The sequence below is a fragment of the Meriones unguiculatus genome, chromosome 2 (assembly GCF_030254825.1).
Source record: "Meriones unguiculatus strain TT.TT164.6M chromosome 2, Bangor_MerUng_6.1, whole genome shotgun sequence".
In the NCBI taxonomy this organism is placed as follows: Eukaryota; Metazoa; Chordata; class Mammalia; order Rodentia; family Muridae; genus Meriones; species Meriones unguiculatus.
Window position 1 is genome coordinate 9148380 of NC_083350.1, and position 22958 is coordinate 9171337.

General features: G+C 40.1%; 1 protein-coding gene across 2 annotated transcripts in view; it reads left to right on the forward strand.

Moving 5' to 3' along the window:
* Positions 1-22958, forward strand: part of Atp9b (ATPase phospholipid transporting 9B (putative)) — a 220528-nt gene that overhangs the window by 167185 nt on the left and 30385 nt on the right. For both annotated transcript variants that reach the window (XM_060376990.1, XM_060376991.1), the window contains exons 14-15: positions 4505-4617; positions 10770-11018. In XM_060376990.1, coding sequence (XP_060232973.1) covers positions 4505-4617; positions 10770-11018 — 362 coding nt within the window. The remainder of the gene's footprint in view (positions 1-4504; positions 4618-10769; positions 11019-22958) is intronic.

Below are 22958 nucleotides of genomic sequence, written 5' to 3' on the forward strand. Positions count from 1 at the left end.
TGAAGTTCGTAAACTTAGATTGGAAATGCTATATGACAGACTAAAAAAGGACGACTAAAGTGATGTGCTAAAATAGGAGCCACACTCAAACCCTGAATTTACTATCCAGAAATAGTTTAAGTGGAAAGATTCTAATAATATGTCTTTGTTTTGGAAAGCATCTGATATCACTGTACACCTGTTGCATTTAAAATGCTAGGTTTTACTTTGCCAGTAATCTCTGGGGGAAAAAGTGAATGATACATGATTCAGATACATATAGTGTCATATATATCTTCTCCCATGCATTGTTAGTCATTGAGTTTTGTTAGTTTTGCTTTGTTTGTTTTCAGTTTTGTTGTTTGTTTGTTGAGAAAGGGTCTTACTACACATTCCTGGCTGGTTTGGAACTCTATAGACTAAGTTACACTGGAACTCAAAGCCAGCCACCAAGCTCTTAAACTTGAGTGATGGGATTTGTGGTGTGGGCCACATCACACCTTACTAGTTTTCAATTTAAATTAAACTATTATCTTCATTGTTTTCATCAGTAGCTATTTTCACTTCAGGTTAAGAGCTGGGGTTTGGGAATGACATTGAGATGATACAGAGACTCCATGCTGGGCGTGTAACTGAGTGATACAGTGCTTCTTAACATGCTTAAAGCCTGGGGTTTGATTCCTAGCACTTGGAGGACAGAATACCAATCAGCGACATTGACACATCAGTAATCCCAATTCCAAAGGCTGAGGGAAAAAGATCAAGAGTTAGAGACTAGCTTTTCTTATGTGGCAGTATCATTGTGGCAGACACATACATATGTGTCTGTGTGTGTGTGTTCCTCTACATGTGTATGCATGATTAGTAAGTGTAATTTTAAAATTCTTTATCACTTGAGGTTTTATTGTTTTGTTTTGTTTTTAACATTACTTAACAGCACATGCCATCATGCAATAATTAAACTAATTCTGACTCCTGGTTCTGACTAGGAAGGAATTGCCATTGTCATGGAAAGCATGGATACTGGGTTAAAAAGCAAAAAGAGAAACACCGCTTACAGGCTCCAGTGGGATGGAAGCTACAGAAGTAGTCTTGCGTTTCTGAACCCTTGTCGCACCTGTTCCTTCTGTGTGTAACTGGGCTTCACATCTAGATGCCACCTTCTGAGTCCTGGTTTGATATATAAGAGGTAGCCAGTGGCAGAAGGTAGGTGAGGTATAATCTAAAAGAGAAACCAGGTAGTCTTCTAAATGTGGAGACCCTGAGAGGAGACTGACTCAGTGTCACAGGAGGAGGCCACCCTGAGGGGGAGAGCCTTTCCGCTGAGTCAGGCTCATTTCTGTCATTTGTGTGCTGATGGAGAGAGAGTTTCCTCTTTACAGTGTCCTCCACACCTGACAGAAAACCCTGACATGACACAGGTTTTCCTCTTTACAGTGCCCTCTCCTCCTCCTGTGTCCTCTTTCCTGATGTGACACTGGCTCTCCTCCTCCTTGTTGTATCGTCTTGACATGACACACCTCTCCCCTTCCCCTCTTGGCCTCTCTTGGGCCCTGTCACTTCGCTCTGCTTTCAAGAACCATCAGTGTGCCCACAGTGCTACAGCTGCCTTCATCCACCCTGGGCAGCTCCTCTCCACATCACACTGTGGTCTCTTTGAGCACCCACCTGCTCACCCACCTGTTTCTTGCCTTGCCTTCCCTTCCCTGCATTTGGGGCCTCTAGAAATAAGCTTGTTTCCTGCATGTATCCTTAGCTAAAGGATATTTGAGGAAGGAAACCACACTACCATGCTTTGTGTTTTAGAGACTTCATGCATTGTCCTACAAGAGGTTTTTTATTTTATTTTATTTGTTTGTTTTGTTTTTTTTCTTTTGTCTTTTTAGGTTTTTCCCTCCTCCTTTAAAGGGGAAATGTGTGTGAGAGAGAGATGTGAAGGGATTTTTATTTTAGAAATATAGCACAGGTTGGAAATGTGTTAGAAAATATTAGACCTTGAGTTTATATTATTAGCCTTGCAGGAGGCTCACAAATTAGATGTGAGATGAAGAGGGTCATGCCAAGAATTTCCAAAGTAGAGATCCGAGAAGGAAGGGTTGTGTTGTATGTGTTCTCGAGGTAGAGTTGAGAGGCTTCAGGATCATTCAACATAGAAAGCAAAGGGGGAAGAAGGGATGTGGTGATGGCAAGATGTGGAGGCTGTGTTGGCAGCCCCTCCTACCTTTTGGGACTTTCTGCATCCACTGTGCCACCTGGATCCCTGTGCCACCTTTGGTGGCATTCACTGTGAGGAGTCAGTGATGAGGGTCTTGCTTGGCAGTTGGGGTTCCTGCAGTGAACACAGTATCTCTATAATACAGTTAACAAAGATCTGAAATAAAAATGAGATGTGATTATGGTTGTTTATGGAAACACACTGAGTTCCTGCATCAAACTTTCGGGCGGTTGAGGGATGGAAGCATGCAGCGGCATAGCTGGGCTCTGGACACAGGGAGCCCTACACATGCAGAGATGCTGATAGCAACCCACTAACCTGCAGCAAAGCATCTCAACTCTGAGTTGTGGCAGCAAAGAGCACAGCAAAAGAGGTGCTGTTTCTTCTTTTAGGACTTGCATGGGATTGCCTAAAAACATAACGAATTTGGGAGTTGGGCATGATGGTCCATCCTGACTGGAGGAGTTACTGGCAGATAGTGACTTCTGGGAAAGGAAGGGCCAGTTTTCTCTGTGATTCCAGTGGAAGGCCACACATGTAAGATTTGGCTATAAATTGGCCTTCCTGCAGGCAGGGATGGGAGTGAAGGGTGTGGGGTAGAAAGGCAGGAAAGGAGACACAGCGTTGGGTGAGAAGGGATGCGGGGTGCCACTGGAAAGAGTTGGGGGAGGGAGGGTGAATATGACCAAATGTATACATTTCTTATTTTATTTTTAAACAAAGAACTTCTCACTATTAATCTAATTTAGATCAATGTTTGTGGTAGTATTCTTTTAACTTTACATATAAAATTGCTTATAAAAAAGTTGATATCCTTGGCCCATTGTAAGTTATCATCAAGGAGAGAAGTCTCTAGAAAATTTGTCATTTGTGTCAAGGAATCTGAAACAAAGTATTGTATATTATACATTTAGAATATTACAAACTTTGGGAATACATACTTTGTGAACTTTGTATTTTATTTCATTATCTTTGACTACATAATACTAGAATTCTGATTATCCATCTTTGTTACATGCAATTACAGAGCTCCTCATCTTATTTGGAGGGTGGGTTGCTGCTGACTGTGATATTTAATGTATGTTTTAAGTTAATAGCATTTTGAGACTGGCATCGACTACATCTCACATAACAGGTTTCATTTCCACGTCTGTCTAGCTAGAGCTGTGTCCTCAAGAAGTAGCGTACACACATTGCACTAGCGCCCAAGCAGTGCTGCTGCTGCGGAATTGGGAGCGCTGTAGTGAAGCATGTCTGTTGTAACAGGGCGCGTCAAAATAGTGTCTGAAGAACACGAAGTAAAAACCTGGGCTTTTGTAGAGAAGATCCTGTGTTCCTCTATTCCAAGTCAATAACCCATTTTGCTCTGAATGTAAATCCTGACTAGTCATTGATAGATGGTGTCAATATCCTGTATGCCAAAGAAAATTAAAGGTACACAGATGTTTTGTAACCATGTGAGAAAGCCGTCGCTTGTCACACCTCCTGCTTCTTTAGAGTCGGTTGTAACCCCGCCGTGTGTGCTTTGAGTCCAGTGCAGCAGCACCAGTGGAGATGAGGCTGACGCACCTTGCAATGGCAGCACCTTCATTTCTTTTAAAGGGAAGTTGGGCGTCCCTTTGCTGTTTTGCTTCTGTGAAACAGGGTGACTTAATGTTATGCACACGGCATGGGTAGTCACATTAAGTGAGATGCACATAACCCAGCTTTATTGGCAGTCCTGGGCATAGTCATGTTAAAGCTTCTGAGAGAGAGTTCAATAGCACATCCTAATGGCTCTCTCAGAAACTCACCTCTGGAAATTGTCATTTTACAAACCTTCTTGTCATTTCAGGTGACATAAATGTGTGCTAAGAGTTAAACATCTAGAGCATTTAGCTCTCTGCCAATAATGATTACTGTTCAAGAGCAGATCTTAAGGCTACTAAGTTGTGCTAATTTGGGGGCTAAGCTGTGCTGTTCTCCAGCTCAATACTGTGCCTGGGTCTGCTGTGACTTTAGCTTCCTATTTATACCTTATTCAGAGCAGCAGAAGTTGCTATTCTACCAGTTGACAGATCTGAACCAAGGGCAGAGATTCTCTTTTTTACTAGAGCCCCTTCCATTGTTAAAGGTTGGTAACGTGACATCCTTGAAGAAAAACTTCTAAACCTCCCTGTCAGAATGAGCTTTCTGCAGGCACTTTGCCTCTCCTAACAGGTATCCCAGGACATAGTCAAATGTGACCAGCCTCTCGTGCAGAGCTCCTTGTGGTACTGCAGAGCCTTCTCACCTTGCCTGTGCTCACTGCTGCTAATTTTTCTACCACAGGAACACTCACTCAGAATGAGATGGTATTTAAGCGGCTCCATCTGGGTACTGTCTCCTATGGAACAGACACTATGGATGAAATCCAAAGCCATGTTCTGAATTCTTACATACAGGTATGTGAATGTACTTCTGAATGCCATCTCCTCTCAGTGCACCCACACAGGTGAGCTAAATTGAGCCTATTGTATGCTAATTTGATTATTTTACTTTTTAATGTTACTTTGCAATCAATACTAGTATCTCAATCAAGAAGAAACTATGTCGAACATTTCTGTATCAGCAGAATCATGGCAAATATGAGCTCAATCACTTTTTATATTACTTTCTAAGTGAATTATTTCTAAATATTATTTAGTAAACAGTATTTATTTTAAATAGTAATTACTAGAATACTGGCATTACTATGTTTCTTAAGAAATCCCTTTGTTTTTCTCCATAATTAATAAAACTTTCTCAAATTAAGCTACATTCTGTTTTTCATCTTTTCCAGTAACTAAGGTACACACCTCAGCACCATGCACCATTATTTGCCTTTCACTGAACTCCAGCAGCATGAGGATTTGTCTTGTTAACAGGCATCTCTCTCAACAGGATGATTTGAAACAAGTCTCAAATATCCTGTTTTTTTATCCAAGTAATTATCATGTAACATTTTAAAAAAAGATATTATCACTTCACAAAAGCTGAGGTACAAGAACGGGAGTTGCCTGGTTTAACTTGAGCATAGAAGCCATGTCATCTAGAGAGGCTTCGTGACAAATGTGCCATGTAGAGTACCCCTTCACATGATCCGAGCTCCTGACTTGAGTGTGATCAGGGCCCTTTCTTGTGCAGATAATGTTTAGATCAAAGAGAGGGCTTATAGCCCTGGCCTCAAGGAGTGTTTGTGACTTAGTGATTGTTACCTTTTCTGTCTGTCATAATTTGAAGTTACCAATTCATGGCCATGAAGAGTTTCAGTTCCAGGAAATGTGTCTGAAATATCAGGTACACGATGATACTTGATGCAAGCAGTTTCACAGGCTGCTCTGCCTGTCGGCTGGTTTACTTTAAACAAGATAATGTCCATATTTTATAATCAAATCCACTCAGGTCCAGATAGTCCAGTTAGTTCAGAGCACCACACCTGTGACTTCAGCTAAAAAGCCAGCTGAGTGTTGTATGCACAGTAATGTACTTTAAACATGCTTTGGTAGGCTAAATTGGACTTTCTCTCCTTAGAATTCAGTTGCCAACAGCACATTCCACTTTTAGAATGTCTCCTCGCCCTGTAGTCACTGCCGGTGTGACATGTGCGTGTTCTTGAGTTGTTTCCAGGTAGCAGGGACTTTGATTTGTACAGTAAGCGTTGATCTTGTGTGATGTGTCTGTACAGCGATCACCTCACACGCTTGGACATCATTCATTTGGATATAATTTGTATGTACACTGTGTATAAAAAGCTTTTTGTAATTCAGAGAAATTTTTTTAGGTTTTTATGAAAATTTTTATTCTTTAAAGTTTTAAAGTTGAATTTTCAGAATTAGGGTTTTTTGTTTGTTTGTTTGTTTGTTTGTTTTAAGTTTATCATTTCCTTTTCCTCCTTTCAAGCCCTTTCATATACCTCTCCTTGCCCTCAAATTTATGACCTCTTTATTGTCACTGCAAGCATATATGTGTGTTTGTCTTTTGTTTGTGTGTATCTCTGTAGGTGTATGTGTGTGTGTGTGTGTGTATTCCTAAATACATAAATATAAGCTGCTCAGCCTATATATACACTGTTACTTGCTTGTATATGTTTTCAGGGTTGACCATTTGACATTAGATAACCTCTTGGTGTACCCTTAGCTAGGGAAGACTGTTTCTCCTGCTCTCAGCTTTCTTTAGTTGCCTATAGTCTTTGTAGGGGGTTGAGACCTCATGGGCTTTCCCCTATCCACTTTGGCATCTCTATTATTGTTGTCCTTCTACTGATATAGAAGCAATCTTTTTTGCTAAGCCTTTTGAGGTGTAGCTTCTGCCATTTCTAGGAGACCCAATCTCACAGCAAAGTCCCTGTTTCTCTGGCCTTTACAATCTTTCTCCCAGTGCTCCCTAGCCTTAGCTGTGAAAGCTGTTGTGAAGATATCTTCCTTGGAACTAAGCTCTACAGCTCTGCATTATGATTGGTTGTGACTTTCTGTAATGGTTTCCCTGCACCGAAAAGAGAAGGTTCCTTCATTAGAGGGAAGGACTACACTTACCTGTGGGTCTAAAGACAAATATTAAGACTGTAGTTAGGGATTGTGCTGGTTTAAAGAGTGGAAGGTGCGGGTTCTCCTCCAGTATCCATGACTTCCCTAGCCCTAGATATTAACTGAGGTTCCATTATCAGACATGGGTTCCTTCCTGTTGATGTCCTAAGTCCAGTTAAATGTAACCTTGGATATGTAAAGGTATGTCTGCCCCTGACTGCAACCTTAGAATTATCTTGCTGTGTTGGTCATTATTGTGTTTATCTAGTATTATCAGTACTAGATAAGAGTTATCTGTTGGTTGCGTTTTTGCTTTAGAAGCGTGCATGGTGCCTTCTGGGAGGAGCCTTTCAAATTAGTTCTAGTCAAGGGACTTCTAGGCCCTGTGTCTGAAATGCATAGTGTCTTCAGCAATAGAGACTTACCTTTTACATCAGGGCAACCAAGTTCAATAGTAATAGTGGGTGATGTTTTGAGAGTCTCTTGGACAACCATGACCAACAACTCAAAACAGGGCTTTTCATAGGATTTTGGTTAGATGCCCCTTGTCTCCTGGAGGGACTATTGTCAGCCAAGAAAGGAAATTTTTGTTTAAACTATATACACTGACTTATGTGTAATATAGGCCTATTCAGGTAAGTAGTTAATAATATGACTCCTTATGACTCCTTTGAGTATTGGAGTGAAACTGGCTTTGTAGGAGTGTGGGTATGCTCCATCTTCTTTCTTTGTTTAATAGTTTAAAAGGGTTGGCTGTAAATCTTTGAAAATCTGGTGGATTTCTGTTGTGAATCCATCTGGCCTGGCCTTTTTAAATTGAAAGGCTTTTTATAACTCTTTCAGTCTCATTTGTTATGGTTCTGTTTAGGTTATTGATTTGTTTCTTGGTTTAATTTTGGTGGTTTGGCCAAATCTAGAAAGTATTTCTTTTAGATGTTTCAGCTTACTTTGGAGTATAGGATTTTAAAGTAGTTCCTCATAATAATCTGAATTCCATTGATGCCCACCGTAGTATTTTCCCATTGCTGATTCTGTTATTTTGGTTAGTTAGGCCAAAGATCGTTAGTCTTGTTTATCTTCTCAAGGAAACAGCTCTTAGATGCCTCATAGTCTTTGTATTGTTTTCTTTGTTTCTATTTCATTAATTTTTCACTCAGTTTTGTTACTTCTTGCCTTCCACTGTGTTTGGATTTGCTTTCTTCTTTTTCTAAATTTTTTAGTTGCATCATCAAGTCATTTATTTGTACTATTTATATATTTTTTTCCAACATAGGCACTTAAAAGCTATAAATTTTTCTCATAGGACTACTTTTCAATGTGTCAGAGATAGGGGGTGTTGTATTGTGTTTGCAGTTTCATTTAGTTCCAGAACATTTCTTAAAATTTATTTCTTGTTTTTATTCTTTGTTTTATTGATCATTCAATAATGTTTTTTAATTTCCACGAGTTTGTGTATTTACTTGAGATGTATTTTTCTGTCAACTTTAAGGTTTTGCAATATGGTCTAGGAGGATATATGGAGTCATCTTCACCTTTTTTAATTTGTCCAGATTTGTTTTGTGTCCCAAGATATGGTATACTTTAAAGAATCTTCTGTAATTTTTTTTGGGGGGGGAGGTATTTGGGTAGAATATTCAACAGCTGTCTATTAAGTCCATTTGATATGGTCTGTCATTTAATTCCAATTTAATATACACATACTATGTATATTCCAAAATATTTTAAAGTTTTGTAAAAGATTTTATTGCTTTAAATTTTCTAAAATACATTTTTACTAAAATATAATTACCCTTTCAAGGGTCCCCTCCACTCTTAATTTTTCTTTGATTATTAATATTAACATATATATATGAGGCTATATATGTATGTATCTATGTATGACATAGATATATGGACAAGTATATACATATAATCTGCTGAGTGCATTTTTGTTGTTTGTATATATATATATAGTTTCAAGGCTGCCCTTTGTATTGGATAAACAGGCATTAGTTGCAAGTAGTTCTTTGTCTGAATATGGGACCCTGGTGAGATCTCCCCCTTCTGTGTCAGCATGTCTATTGAGATTGTCTTTTTTGTGCAGCCATTTCTAAAAAAGGCTCCTCCAGCAGCCTCTTGGCTTCATACACTTTTTCAGTTCCTTTATGTGATGTTCCTTGAGCCTTAGACTAAGGAGTTGAGCTGTATCCATTGGGCTACATACATCGCCACAATCCACTGTGTCCAGCTGTGGTTTTCTGTAGTTGCCTCTTGCTGTAGAGAGAAGCTTCTTTGAGGATAGGTACACTGATGTATGAATATAAGGCTAAGATTTTGAATGTAGTTGATGAATTACAGTGGTCTAGCAAAGTGTGTTAGTAGATTCTCTTCTAAGGGTTGAAAGTTTCATCCCAGCCTGAGATACATAGCTAGCTAGCCCCAGATAGTTGGCAGGTTTCTAGCACCAGGCATGATTTTTTTCCTGTTGAGTGAGACTTAAGTCTAATTAATCAACTGTTAGTTACCGCCAGCATGTGAGTGCCATATCTGTTCACCTTTACAGTCACCTTGCCATGCTGGCCATTGTAGTTCATAGGTATCATAGCTGATTAGAACTGTTACTTGCTTCCCTCCCTTAGCAGCTCACAATGTGCTTTCTGGTACCATGGAAGTTAGACTGTGGGAAGGAAGCTTTCAGATTAAACTCATCTAAAATAAATCTGAGTCTTGTGTCCTAAGTATGCAGTGTCTTCAGTAATAGGAACCACCTTCAGCCTCTAAGAGGCATCCAAGGGCAACAGCAACAGCCTGTGTTTCTTTAAAGAGGTGTTTGGACTACCCTGTATCCATGATATGATTATTATAATTATTTTACCAGGAACATATTAAAAGGAAAAGAGTTGAAAAATAATTATATAAATATAACATATATTTAATGTGTACTTATTATATCCCAGAGTATTTGAAGATTTTTCACCAAAAGCTGTTTGTGGGCTTTTCCAGTAAGACTCTTGTATGTGGAACTCGTGTTAGTACCTGTTTATGTTCTGTTATTGCAATGATGGTTGACTATAGGCTACTCTAATGTAGCATAGATCTTTCTTAACCTGATTATCTTTGCCCACTGGAAGCACTGAGTGGGTGAGAGCTTGCTCTTTAATGGAATTTGTGTGAAATTAAATTGCACAAGCATCGGTGGGCATTACATAATTCAGAAGGGTTAGAGGCCAAGCTCTGCTGCAGCTGGAGCAGCTCCATGTAAGGTGGTGCAGGTGGGGCCTCCATACAGCTGTGAGCAGCACAGGTGAGCACTGAGCAGATACCTACCAAACTTGATAGGAAGGGGCGCTTAGTCAGTGACTCTCAGTTACTCTGTGCCTCATATCTTCTGAGTCCTGTCCTGCATCACTGAAGTCAACAGGAGAATGTGTGTGTGTCCTGTGAGGTTGGGAAGTCTCCTCTGTCACTCCCCCTGGTATAAATGAGGAACACAAACCATCACTGGATGGTGACAGCTCACTCACTCATAACCAGACCTGATGGGAATTAGACAGAGGCACAGTGCTCAGTAGGCAAGTGCTTCCCATGGACAGGATGTGACCTGACAAGTTTGTTTTTCTTGACATGGCCCATTCCTATAGCTAATCTGTTAGCTATAAACCACCAAAGCTCAGAGGCCAGTGGACGGTTATTGATATTCAGGGAAGTCTAAGAATTCTGGTTGCTTTGCTTTGCTTTTGTCTTATGTGTAGTGTGTGAGCACACCATTCTGCCTTAATCTTCATCTTGCTGTTTTAAGGAATGAAGTAAAAGTTCATTGAACTTAGGAAAAGGGAAGTGTTAGCTTTTAAATACCATACCAAATATTATACTGTGAGTGACATTCTCAAAATAGCCAAGCAGTTTTCATTGCTGAGATAAAAATGATGTATATTCCTGGGTACAGTGTGAGAGAGAGAATCACATTTCTGTTCTTGTCTCAGGCAGCCTGTTTACCTCATATATACACCAGTAATTGCTGTCTGGACCATTTCCTTCTGTCTGCCCTCATTACATGGCACCTTGTTTTAAAGGTACAGTCTCAAGCAAGTGGGCACAGCGCAAGTTCTGCCCCACCAAGAAGAAGCCAGTCTTCAACCCCTAAAGTTAAGAAGAGCGTCAGCAGTAGAATTCATGAAGCAGTGAAAGCCATCGCCCTTTGTCACAATGTCACTCCTGTGTATGAGGCTCGGGCTGGAGTCACTGGAGAGACTGAGTTTGCTGAAGCAGACCAAGACTTCAGTGATGAGAACCGCACCTACCAGGCATCCAGCCCTGATGAGGTCAGTTGTTTCCTTAGAGCATCTTGTTTGGGGAGGGTGTTCTTCACAGTGCAAACATGTGTGATCTCTGTTTTCACCTGGACTCCACAGGCTGGAAGGTTGCTTCTCTGGAGCAAGGAGACAGGACTGTGTCCTGGATTCTGACATTAACCTTAGCTGAAGTACATGTGACACTCTGGGCATAACCCAGGCCTTTAAGGGCTCACCTTTGACCCTACCATGTCAATTCCTAAGAGTTAGTCTGCATGATACTTGTTAACCACAACCTAGACCTCTGCAATTCAGACTATTGCAGGCCAGATTTACTTATGGTATTAAGGGAAGATTCTGGATCTTCGGCTTTATACCATTGCATTCAACAGTTTTTACTAGAAATAACGTGAGAAAAATGAGCTGCCTTTATCACAAATTAGTTCCCAAAATAAACGAATTACTGTTGCTGTACTTCATTATCTAATATTTTCTTGTGTTGCAATGAGTCACTGGGTTTGTATATTAAATTTTCAGTTCTGTAGAATTTATATACATCTATTCTTTTAAAAGATTTGGAGTATAAACAATTGAGAAACCTACAGAAAGGATTTTTTAAAACCTTAAATGTGTTAACTTAGTCATTTCTAACTTTACTCCATTGGGATTTGGTAAGAGTCATTCTTAAATTTTCTACTTCTTATGCAGTCATTCTGAGTGTGTTTATGCAGGTTTATATAATCTGTCCCCTCAGAGTACTTTAGACAGTTATGTAATATAATCAAGCCAACTATGGAGACAGTGTTAACAAATTAGATTTTTCAGATTCCCTGCAAAATTAGATCATATGAGTACATAATAAATATGGGTGGGGAAGCTGGTAAATTTTTATTCTAAAAGTAATAGAAAGGTAGGCATAGAACCCCCAGTGTTATTGATGAACAGGGGAAAGACCATGAAGGGGAGGGGAAGGGGGAAAGAAAACAGTAAGAACAAGCATGGAGATAGAGGTGTAAGAAAGTATGGTTGCTGGCTGTACACTTTGCCACAGAGAACAAAGCCCACCTGGGAGGTTAGTAAGTAGTGAGCACAGGAACCAGCGGCAAGGAGAGCTGGAGCTTAGGACTGTTAAAGCATGTATTGCGTAGTCTGGAATGCTGCGCCTGCTTTTATGTCAGGGGATAGATGCCTTGTAAGTTTATATGTGAGGAAGGGAGCCTTGTAAGTAATTGAACCGCTGTGGAGCGCGGTGGATAGATGTATGCTGAGAGTGAAGGGGCCTGCTGTCTGCGGATACATGGAGGCCCCACTGGGGTTGGAGGAAGCCTTTTTTTTTTTTTTTCAGCTGTTCTAGGGCAGAAGTCTCTTGGTATCATGTGTCTATTTCTCAGAGCAGAATGACTATACTTCTTGATCCATAGGAAAACCCAGTGCTGTTTCTTCCTCTTTATGAAAGTTAACTGTGGTGGTGTCCTGAAAGTCTAGACTGCAGTGGTGAACAGTTGTGTCTTATGTGGACGTTGGGACTACTTTCTCGGTGAAGGACAGGCTTCAGTGATGTTCTTAACCCTGTCATGCATCAGGTAGATTTTCAAAGTCTTTAACATTTTCTTTGAAAAAAAAAAATTTCATGTTTACATGTGAACCCCATGAACATTGAACTGCACATTATCGTTGAGTCTCCTGTATGCGGGCAGTTCTTCACCCTGAAAATCCAGAACACTGCACTCTGACAGAGAATCCCCAGTTCCATGAACCTTCCCTTTGATTTCCCTTCAAGTTTGAAGACTACTCAGCCTGGCTGGATATGAGTCTGTATTGCCCAAATATTCACTGTTTTGCATCTATCTGCCCTAACCATAATGTTCTCCCTGATGCTTAAGCATCTGTAACTGGGTATTGTGACTGCATTGTGTGTTAACCCTGTAGACTGAAGTAGTGATACTTTCACTTTGGTCTAAATACAATTACTCTGAAGATTTTCAGTAGTCTTACTACTATGATAATTCACCTTCACTAGTTATCCCTAAACGCTGAGTAAAGCTGAGGTCAAGCAGTTGTAGTTCTGTGCCCCTTCAGCACAAATCTACTTCCCTGTTCATCATGTGTTACGTCCTAGGACAGTTTTGAGCTTGATGCTGGCTCTGTTTGGCTCTCCAGTTGAGTCTTCTGTGTGAGTCTTTCTCCCCACACAGAAGAAACGTTCTAGTTTGAGTGCGACATGTTTCTGACAGGTACTTTTATTGAACTCTTGGTCTATAGCTGGTGCTGATATTTTGATAAACCTGAAGAGAAGGTAGGCCACTGGGAGTAAGTCCTTTGGGGTGTCTTCTCCCTGTTTATTTCTTGTCTCATATGAGGTAAAGAAGATCCTCTGGGACATAGTGCCACTGTCATTTTCTGTCCAACCTCATGAGACCAAGCAATCCATGTACTGAACCTTCTGAAACCGTGAGTTGAAATAAATCTTTGCTTTCAAGTTGTCTGCCGTGTTTTCTGGTTATTACTGTCATTACAGCTACACTGATTGAAAAGTGATATGAGAGAAGTAGGGCTTTCCAGGCCATGTAGTGCCTAAGCCTTTGAGGCTAGCTTAAGGAAGTCTGAGCACTTAGAGAAAGAGACTAGAAAATGTATAAAATATGTAAAAAGAGCCTAATGGGTAGTTCTGGTGGGACAGTCAGACCAAAGAGGATGTAACTAATGAGCCAGGCTCCGAGGACTCTTGTGAAAGTGAGCACTATGTTGGAACTAGATATAATTCATGTTACATTCTGAAAAAAAAAAAAAAAACAAAAAAAAACCACTATATTTTACCTGTGTCCTGAGACTTTGACTAAGGCTAAATTTAAAAGTAATAAACTGATTAATGTGGTAGAGAATTTCAAGGTAGTATGGGCATTCATGCTGTAGCATGACTATTGATGGATGCTCTGATGCAGGTTTATACTTAGGGTTAGAAGCAAAAGCAGTGGGAGAGCTTGAAAGATATGCAGGTTGGCCAATTGAGCTCCTTGCAAGTTTTAGATGTAGATGGTGTGATTATTTAAGAGATTAGCATTGTTAAAGACAGCTAAGCACTGTGCACTGGGACAGTTGGAAAGACTGTCTGAGGGCATCTTAGGAATTAATCCACCCACTGCAGGATCGAGGGCTTAATGCTGTAAAATCATTTGTAAACTTGAGAAAGAGAGCCACCTTGGTAACTGCTCTTACAGGCCACCTGAAACAGGGTTTCCTGGGTTCAGCTCCGGAGACTCAGAAGCTTCTGTAGCAAGTCTCTGAGACCTAGGTTCTGTTTGAGTTGGCACATAGGCCTTGGTATTGTCTGCATGGTACTGGTTTGGCAGGCATGTAGAATGTTACAGAGTAATAGAGATTTCTTCTGAAATTTCAAAGGAAAAATCTGTTAGGCTAGGCAATATGTGACAAAGTTAGGATCCCTGCAGATGGCCACACAGAAAACAAGGCATGATTCTCAGAGAGGCAAGTTAAAGATGCAGTAGAAATCCCAGGTAAATTGTAGCTGTCCAGAATATAGAATCCTTGTTGAGGAAAGCTGCAGATAGAAGCTAGGCCAAACTCAAGACAGATCATGTGACAAATAGCAAGGCCATTGGAGTGGAGCTGCCCAGCACTTTAGGGCTCTGAGGATGCCACCATGTGCCCTAGATGCCAGCCATGGATCTGTAGGAGTTCATACTTGCATGGCTGAATTTAGGTCTTGTCTTGGTCCTCTTCTTCCCTTTTGGAGTTTATTTGTATGCCATTATGTTGGAAGTATATATAATAATTTTCTTTTTTTATTGATATAAGTTCATAGCTAAGATTATCTTGAGTATCACTGAAGTTTCTAGAGTTGCAGTTTTTGGACAAGATTTGATGAGCTCTTCAACCTGAACTAAATGGCCAGAAGAGATGGCACAAGCTTTTGGGGTCAGGGGAAGAATGTTGTGGTTTGAATTTAAAATGTCCCCCACAGCCTTTAGTTGAATGTCTGGTCCTCAGCTGATGCTGTATTTTGAGAAGTTCTGGAAACTTCAGTAAGATCATGGTGAAAGAGCTAGGTGGTTGTGAGTTGCTTGCTCCTATCTCCTTGTAGTCACTCACTCACTTCCTGTCCCACCACAGAAAGAAATACCACACTCTCCCACCACCGTGATGTTCAGGCCAAGCTCTTTAGGTCTTTACCCATGGAATAAAGTCTCTGAAACTGTGAGACAAAATAAATCTTCCATGGAAGTTGTTTATGTTGTATATTTTGGCCACAGATACATAAAAGTAACTAACACAGTTGGCATGTCTGTATACTATCTCATTTTCTCAGCATGATGACCATGTGGACTCCAAGCTGAGTCAACAACAGTTACTCGGTCTGGTAGAGGGAGGGAAGAAAGTGTATGCTTATCTAAAGGTGAGCTTGTAGGACTAATGGTCTGAAAACCTCAGAGTTCGAGTGGAGTCTAAGTCCTTTGGATTGGCAAGGTTACATCGAGCATTCTCAAAAATGTGCCTGTTGGTACATAATAAACCTATGACCAGAAACTTAAGATTCTTCCTGGAGGTTACACCCTATCCCTGTTTTAGAAAACAGAGATAAAAATTAGGTATCTGGGCTGGTAGCACTGGTAGCACACACCCTTAATCCAGCACTCAGGAGGCAGTGGCAGGGAGATTCCCTGAATTTGAGGCTAGCCTGTTCTATATAGTGAGTTCTAGGCCAACTAGAGCTATGAAGTGAGTCTTCGTCACTCTTACCCAAAAAAGAGAGGGAATAAAAAAAATACTAACATAGTGTGAAAATCAGAATTAGGTGTTGGTGATATTCAAGAAGCTCCAGAATAAAATCCCATGTTTATATAAAAAAAGAAGGGGAGGACGGACTCCATTCTTGACTTACCTGGCCTATGATATATACTCCTTCAGTCAGTGTCCCTTCATCATTGCCCCACTATGTCACATAGATTATATTGGCCAGCACTTACATGTACATCTCTTGAAACCATTAGTGTGTCAGAATGGTGTGTGTGTGTGTGTGTGTGTGTGTGTGTGTGTGTGTGTGTGTTGGTAGGGAGTCTAGATGCACAGTTTAATAGTCCTAGTCATTTGGAGATCTCAGGGTGCCAAGATATGTAGTTAAGATCTATATGACTTACAAATTGCTGCCTTCTTGGCCTTCAAGAAGGTTTGTAGACAGAAGTAGGACAAATGTCACTGCTTTACAAAAAGAGAAAGGGCTGCCCCCCCTCAGTGAGGCTTACACACTGTTTTTGCTATTGTAGCTTTCCAGAGCTTTTTAGCAATTCCATATGATCACAGGTTGAGAAGGATTTTCCCTGTCATAAGTATTGGAAGCCTAGACAAAAGGTTTTCCAAAGAAATACTTATTTGAAGTTTGCAAGCATACTATCTTACAAATTCACTTTATTACCTACCAAAAGAACTGTAATTTTTTAAGTACATGGAAAACTATAAATTGTTACATATCTTAATACTTAAGTAATTCACCATAGAAAAACATTTCATTGATTTGGAGACTTTTAAGAGTTCAGAGAAATTATAACAATGAAACTTGCCAACCTTATATTTACCTTTTTTTGACTTCTATGGAAATTTGACAATGATTAAAGGCACAATGAGTAAAATATGTAAAAAGATATGTAACATGATTTTAATTCTGAAAATGAAAACGATGAGGTTCATCATGATTTTTAAAGCACAGTATTGATGTGGTGTGTGCAGATCCCAGAGCCTCAGGAAAGGCATCCAAATAGCCTCTTGTTTGGCATATTGAACTTTGCTGCCGTTAGCTTGACAGATGATAGCAATGTTTCCCAATCACCAAAGTACCATTGTAAAAGCATTTTTTATTGAATAAAGTGCTCAGAATATTGCACCCTGGAGCTTTATTTAGGGAAATGGTTCAATTGATGTTTTCTGTTTAACCTCAGTGTTGACCTATCACAATATCCGTGGTTAATAAGCAGCATTATCATTTAAGAGACTTAACCAGTTTTAACAGTCCTATTAGCAATATATTCTTAGAATCCTATGTATCCGTGACTCTAACCGTTATTTCTACATGAGAACTTATAAAGCAGAGGGTCCTGCATTTGAGGCATCACACTGTCATGTGATAATCCCCATCAGTTATGGGACTGTTTCATCTTATTCTTGGGATGAATGTGATTTGTTGAGTGGTCTTTTTTTTTTTTTTTAATTTGTGAGCCAATTGCTGTTCTTTGTAATATAAGCCACCTTGATTTTCATTTTTCTGAATGAAGGGTGGATCTTTTCTATATGAGAACGTTTATGTAGATGAGCTTTTAGTCTACAAATTGTATATTCCTGAATTAATTTTGAATTCATAAAGGTCCCATTAGGTACACATAGTAAGTACATACAGTGATGTCATCTACAGCTGCTTATGTCTCCTTACAGGTCTAAAAGTGATAGTGATGTCAGAGAATATAAACAACCAACTTTGTATGTATGAGATAGAACCTATTTATGCCCTGGTCATTGTTTCTTATGATAAGTGATCAATATTTCATTTTCTCTAAGAGAGGGAAGCTCTGCTTGCCTGCTGTGATTTGTGTCTACAGGCTCAGCATAGCAAAATCAAGCTGAACAATGTTAAATGTGCCGTAGAGATTCCTTCACAGGATGAAAACCCAGCTTCTTCATGGTCTAACTGCATGTGCAATGCAGTTGCAGGAAGCCAGCACTGAACTCAAGTCATAGGAATCATAAGAGAACATAAGCTCAGGATCAGTACAAAGGTCTTCAACACAAGAGATCAAGGCATAGCATGATCTCTGCTGATTATGAACCAAAAGGTTGATTGGCTATGATCTTTAATGACAGCTTATTCCTGTAAACTAGCTATTTATTAGCAGCATCCTTTCCCATAGATGGCTACATTTCCTCACATCAGTAAGTTCTATGTTTAAGTACTATTTCGAGATATAGCTATCTTTGTCTTGCTTGGCCATTTATGTGCAAGATTCAGCTAGAATTAAGGACAAATCACAAGTAGAATATTTTAAAATAAAGGAACAAAATGTCTTTAATAGCATTGCATTTGAATTTACAGAAGAACTAATGTATGCAGAGTGCTGTATTTTTTTAATTCATTTTATTGTGTGTGCCTATTGAAGCAAGACTAATTGTGGTGTTTTGTCAATATATTTGTGAGGAGCAAATCATTGTCAGTGACACAAAGCCTTCACTCTCTGACCTTCAAGACCAATAGAGAATAAATACTGCATAGCCTGTCTGTGAATATTGATTAGCACTTTTTCCAGATGATCAAATTGCATTTTAAGTTAATAATTCTATTAAGTTATAACAATGATTGTAATAACCACAATCAAAAATGATGAGATGTCAGTGATTAAATTATGATTTATAAAGTACATGGTAAAATATGTACTCTTAAGGGTACAGCTGGCAGCTGTGTGCACATAATTGCTAATAGGATAAAGGAAATTTCTGCCAAGCGTTTCAAGAAGAGTGGCACAGAAATTTCTAGATAATGGAATTATAGAGAAAGGGATTGATAAAATCTTGCCCTGTGTTTTATTTCCTCCCGTATGGTGTAGCTCTGGGACATACTTGCCTATACTGGTTACTTAGCTTGAGAAAATGTAAGCATGCAGATGATCTGCCTGTGACAGCTGTTTAGTGGATGCTAAGTGGCCTATAGAGGAATTTCACTGAGGTTCTCACTGGTGTATTTTTGTACATAGTCATTTTAATTATTCTTGCCTTTGAATTATTATCAATAGTCACATTATGTATTAGAAATTTCTGAAAGCTCAGTAGTCATAAAAATAGTCATTTGAAATATACAAAGCTTTTTACTTCTAGATTATCATTTTATATCTCAGAGAAAAATATCCCAGAGGTTTTTTCTCGTTATAATGCCAGGCAGCAATTAATTCCATTTACTATAGATACACACAAGGAGTATTTGATAACCTACTCCTGTTATTTCATTACCTTCAAAATTGCCTTATAAAATAGACTCAACTGATAGCATTGGATACACAGTGTCATTAGACAGGAACACATTCTTTGCTTGCCTCTGCATCCATGACAGCATCTAAAGGAAACAGGGCAAGAGGCTGCAGGGGCCACAGTAGTAAAGCATTTGCCCGGCACGGCATGTTCCTAGTTTTTCCATCCCACCTAAGAAAGAAGTAGGTAGGAAAACATCTTCCTCCCTCTCTTCTCTTGAACCTGAGAGCCTCATACACCAGAAAGATAGGCCACCATATAGTGAATGCTTTTCCCTGTTTCTTGAGCAGCCTCTTTTTTAATTCACATTTAGTTAACCATATAGATAAAAGTATCCTGTTTTTACACTTCTGTACATCTCTAAAAAGAGACACATCAGTACTGCTGCACTAAGGTAGGTCTTCTTTACTTTACCTGCAGAGGACCACAGCCCCTGAAATTTACAGACATGCCTGATAATGTTATCTGTTTCCTTGGAGCGTGCTGGGATTCTTCCCTAAAGCATCCTTGTCTAAAGGATGTGTATTTTCATTTTATGGGTATGGGGCAAGTACTCTATAAATGAGGCTCATCCCTAGTCCCTACTGTATGTGTTTTTAATTCTTTCAACCTATGGGAGAGTTAACGTCATCAGAGACAAGTCCTTAAAAAAAAAATACAAAGAAAATTCACTGGAGATCTCCTTTGCTATGTAGTGCTTCAGTAACTGCACCAGGGTTCCAAGCTTAGCCTGGAGCTGGAGAGTTGCTGAGGGTAGGCTTTCTGCCCCAGGGAGCGGGCAATTGGATTTATCTTGTAGGGAAAAGATCAGCCTAGATGACAAGGCTGTTTCCTCTTCAGTCACTTGTTTAACAAGAAATCTGCACAATGCCAGGCAGTCACACTGGACAGTAATTAAAGTATCTATTTGGGGAAAATTTAACCCTTTGTGTGTTTGGCTGGTTATAATCCCCAGGTGATTAAACCTTTTGGCTGGAATATTTGGTGAGCATAAGGAGCTAAACTGAATTTTGTTATAAACTGCTAACTCAAAAGAGCCGTGAACCCAGGCATAAACTAAATAATAAATAGATGTGATTCACCAAATATAGAAAGCCTGGTCCTCAGTGCAGTCGGGCACCATGAGATGATAGGGTATTCACGGAAAGATGCAATTTACGGGTCACAGTGTAATAGTAACCTTTCACTGTAAATTGAAAATTAACCTTGGCATATTAGACCATTTGCAACTTATGGCGTCATTGTCTTGGGCAGGAAGAGGCACTGTGGTCAGGTGCCAGGCTCTCCTCTACATGGGATTGTTCTCTTCACATCGACATGCCTTCTTCAGAACTGCAGTTTGGAGCGAGGTGCTAATGTTCTCAGTTATAGCACCAGATCACTGGCGTGTGTTCTTCATTCTCTTTCATATCCTGGAGATTTGGAGCAAGAGTTTTGATTCCAGCTTTACTGTGGCACACTATTGAACATTCTTTGTACCATCTTAACCAGCAAACAATCCCAGTGATGAGAGTGTAGGTACATGTTGCTGCGCTATGTAGCAACACACCCCAAGATCTGGGCATAGAAAACATTTGATTTCTGTAGAAACATCCTTTCTGCAGTCAGGCAGGTCAACACGAGTCTTCTGATGCTTACGTCCTTGTCCTTGGTAAAGGTGACAGGCCACAGGTAAAGGTACAGTGACTTGGCAGCCTTGTCAGAGGCATTTTTAGAAAATAAATCTTTAGCCAATTTCTCACAAACAGGAAATCACAAAGCAAAGAATTTCTACATGGCAGTTTCTCTTGGTACTTAACAAGCAGTAAGCATTCTGTTTTTGTTTGTATGGTAGGACAAGAGCACAGAGACCTTACTAAGATGAGCAAAATGGACAAAAGTAGTACTTCAGTGATTCAATGCTTATTTACAAAAAGAAAAACTATCAACTGCGTATAGAGCGGGGAACACGAGGGCTCAGGTTAATGAGGCACATTTCTGTGTGTATCTGAAATAGTGTGTACTCTGAAAATCCAGAAGGGTGGAGCCCAATACTTCTGATGAGGCCTGGCTAATTCAGAGCGGTACAAGGTCAAGGGCATGACTTTACTCTAGTTTGATCGTCTGCCTTATCTTCTTTTATAGTCTAGCCTGCTGAGTGCATTTTACAGTTTGATCATAGTCTCATTCTATTTGTCATAGGATAACTGTACTATGTAAACACTTTAAAATATCAAAATGTTGTAAAGAAGATGGTTATTTTCTCTAGTGTATTATCTCCATATAAGCTGTGACTGGTAACTTAAAACTTCCTAAATCTGTGTGCTTATCATCCAAAACAATACTCGTCCTTGTACAGTTCACACCTTTAGGAAATGTAAGAGTATGAAGACCCAGGAGAGACTGCATGGAGAGTGCAATGTGACTGTAGGCCTGTCTGGTCACTTCTGTCATACCCCAACAGCCCCGGGTCGGGGGTGGGGTGCAAAAGCATCTCACTTGCCTCTCAGTAGGGGGCGCTGGCACCTTATTGGTTCCCTCTGACCCACATTCTCTTCGGCAAGATCTTCATGAGCCTGCTATGTGCCCTGGAAGTGCTCAGCATTAAAAGAAACAGCTCTCCATCCCAGACTCTGAAAAGAAAGATTTTTTGAAAGTATTTTGCAATTGGGTTTTTGGGAAATTGCATAGAAACCCTGGTTTTAAAATGATCTCTTTTTTTAATATTTTTTATTTTTATTTTTTGCAATTTATTCATTTTATATCCTGACTGTAGCCCCCTCCCTTATCTCCTCTCAGTCCCACCCACTCTTTCTCCATCCCCTCCTCATCCTCTTCCTCTAGTCCACTGAAAGGGGGAGTCCTCCTCCCCTACCATCTGACCCTAGCTTATCAAGTCTCATAAGGACTGCCTAGATGCTCTGCCTCTGTGTTCTGTTAAGACCACCCCGCCAGTGGGAGGTGATCAAAGAGGAGGCAACCAAGTTCATTCAGAGACTGCCCTTGCTCCCCTTACTAGGAGATCCACATGGAGACTGAGCTGCCTATGGGCTACATCTGAGCCTAGGTCAGATCGGGATCTCTCCATGCATGGTCCTTGGTTGGAACATCAGTTTCTGCAGGCCCTCCTGGGCTGAGATTTTTTGGCCTTGTTGGTCTCTTTGAGGAGCTCCTGTCTCCTTCAGGTCCTTTTATTTGATCTTTCCAAAAATCCAAAATGGCCTCTGTGCTAAACGACTGAAGATCAAACACCCCCCCCCTGACCCCACCCTGTCTGGTAATCACATGTGCATCCTGCTGGGGACTCTGACTGTGAAGGTTTCATCACCAGATTTCCAGGCTGCCAGCATTTGCATAAACTCTGGGTCCCTAGCTGAAAGTTTCATTACATTGTTTCTGAGGGGTAGGCATGGCCTCCCATGATTTTCACAAGGCACTAAGGTTTAATTCATAATACCTGGCAAAAAAAAAAAAAAAGTCTTGAGGTTTTTTGAGTTCCCAAAGCCCAAGATGAAATACTGGATGTACAGTGGTGGTAAAACTGAAAACAGAGACATTCTCACTCAGCCCGAGAGAGGCTCATGCTCTGCAAGAACTGTGCATTCCTGACAGCTGAAGCTGCACCTGCAGGACCCAAGCAAGGGGAGCGCCCCACTCCGCCCCTCCCCAGCACCGAAGGAGCTGCTGTGGCCTTGCTGTGCTGTGCTGCTATTTAGATGCCAATAGAGTTGTGTACTGTTGTAACTGTCCTGTAATGAGAGTGCTTTTAAAGATAACCCCTTTAAAGAAAAAAAAAAAAAGGCATAAAAGACTGAAAGCATTAACGTAAAATTAATTTTACCACTAATAATTTTTAAATTTTATAATAACTATGAGAAAGAATAGCTCCTAAATGTGAGCACCTACATATGCCAGGAATTTGCTTACAGCATTTCAAACTTAGGAAACTTTGCAAGTGGAAGAGAAAGG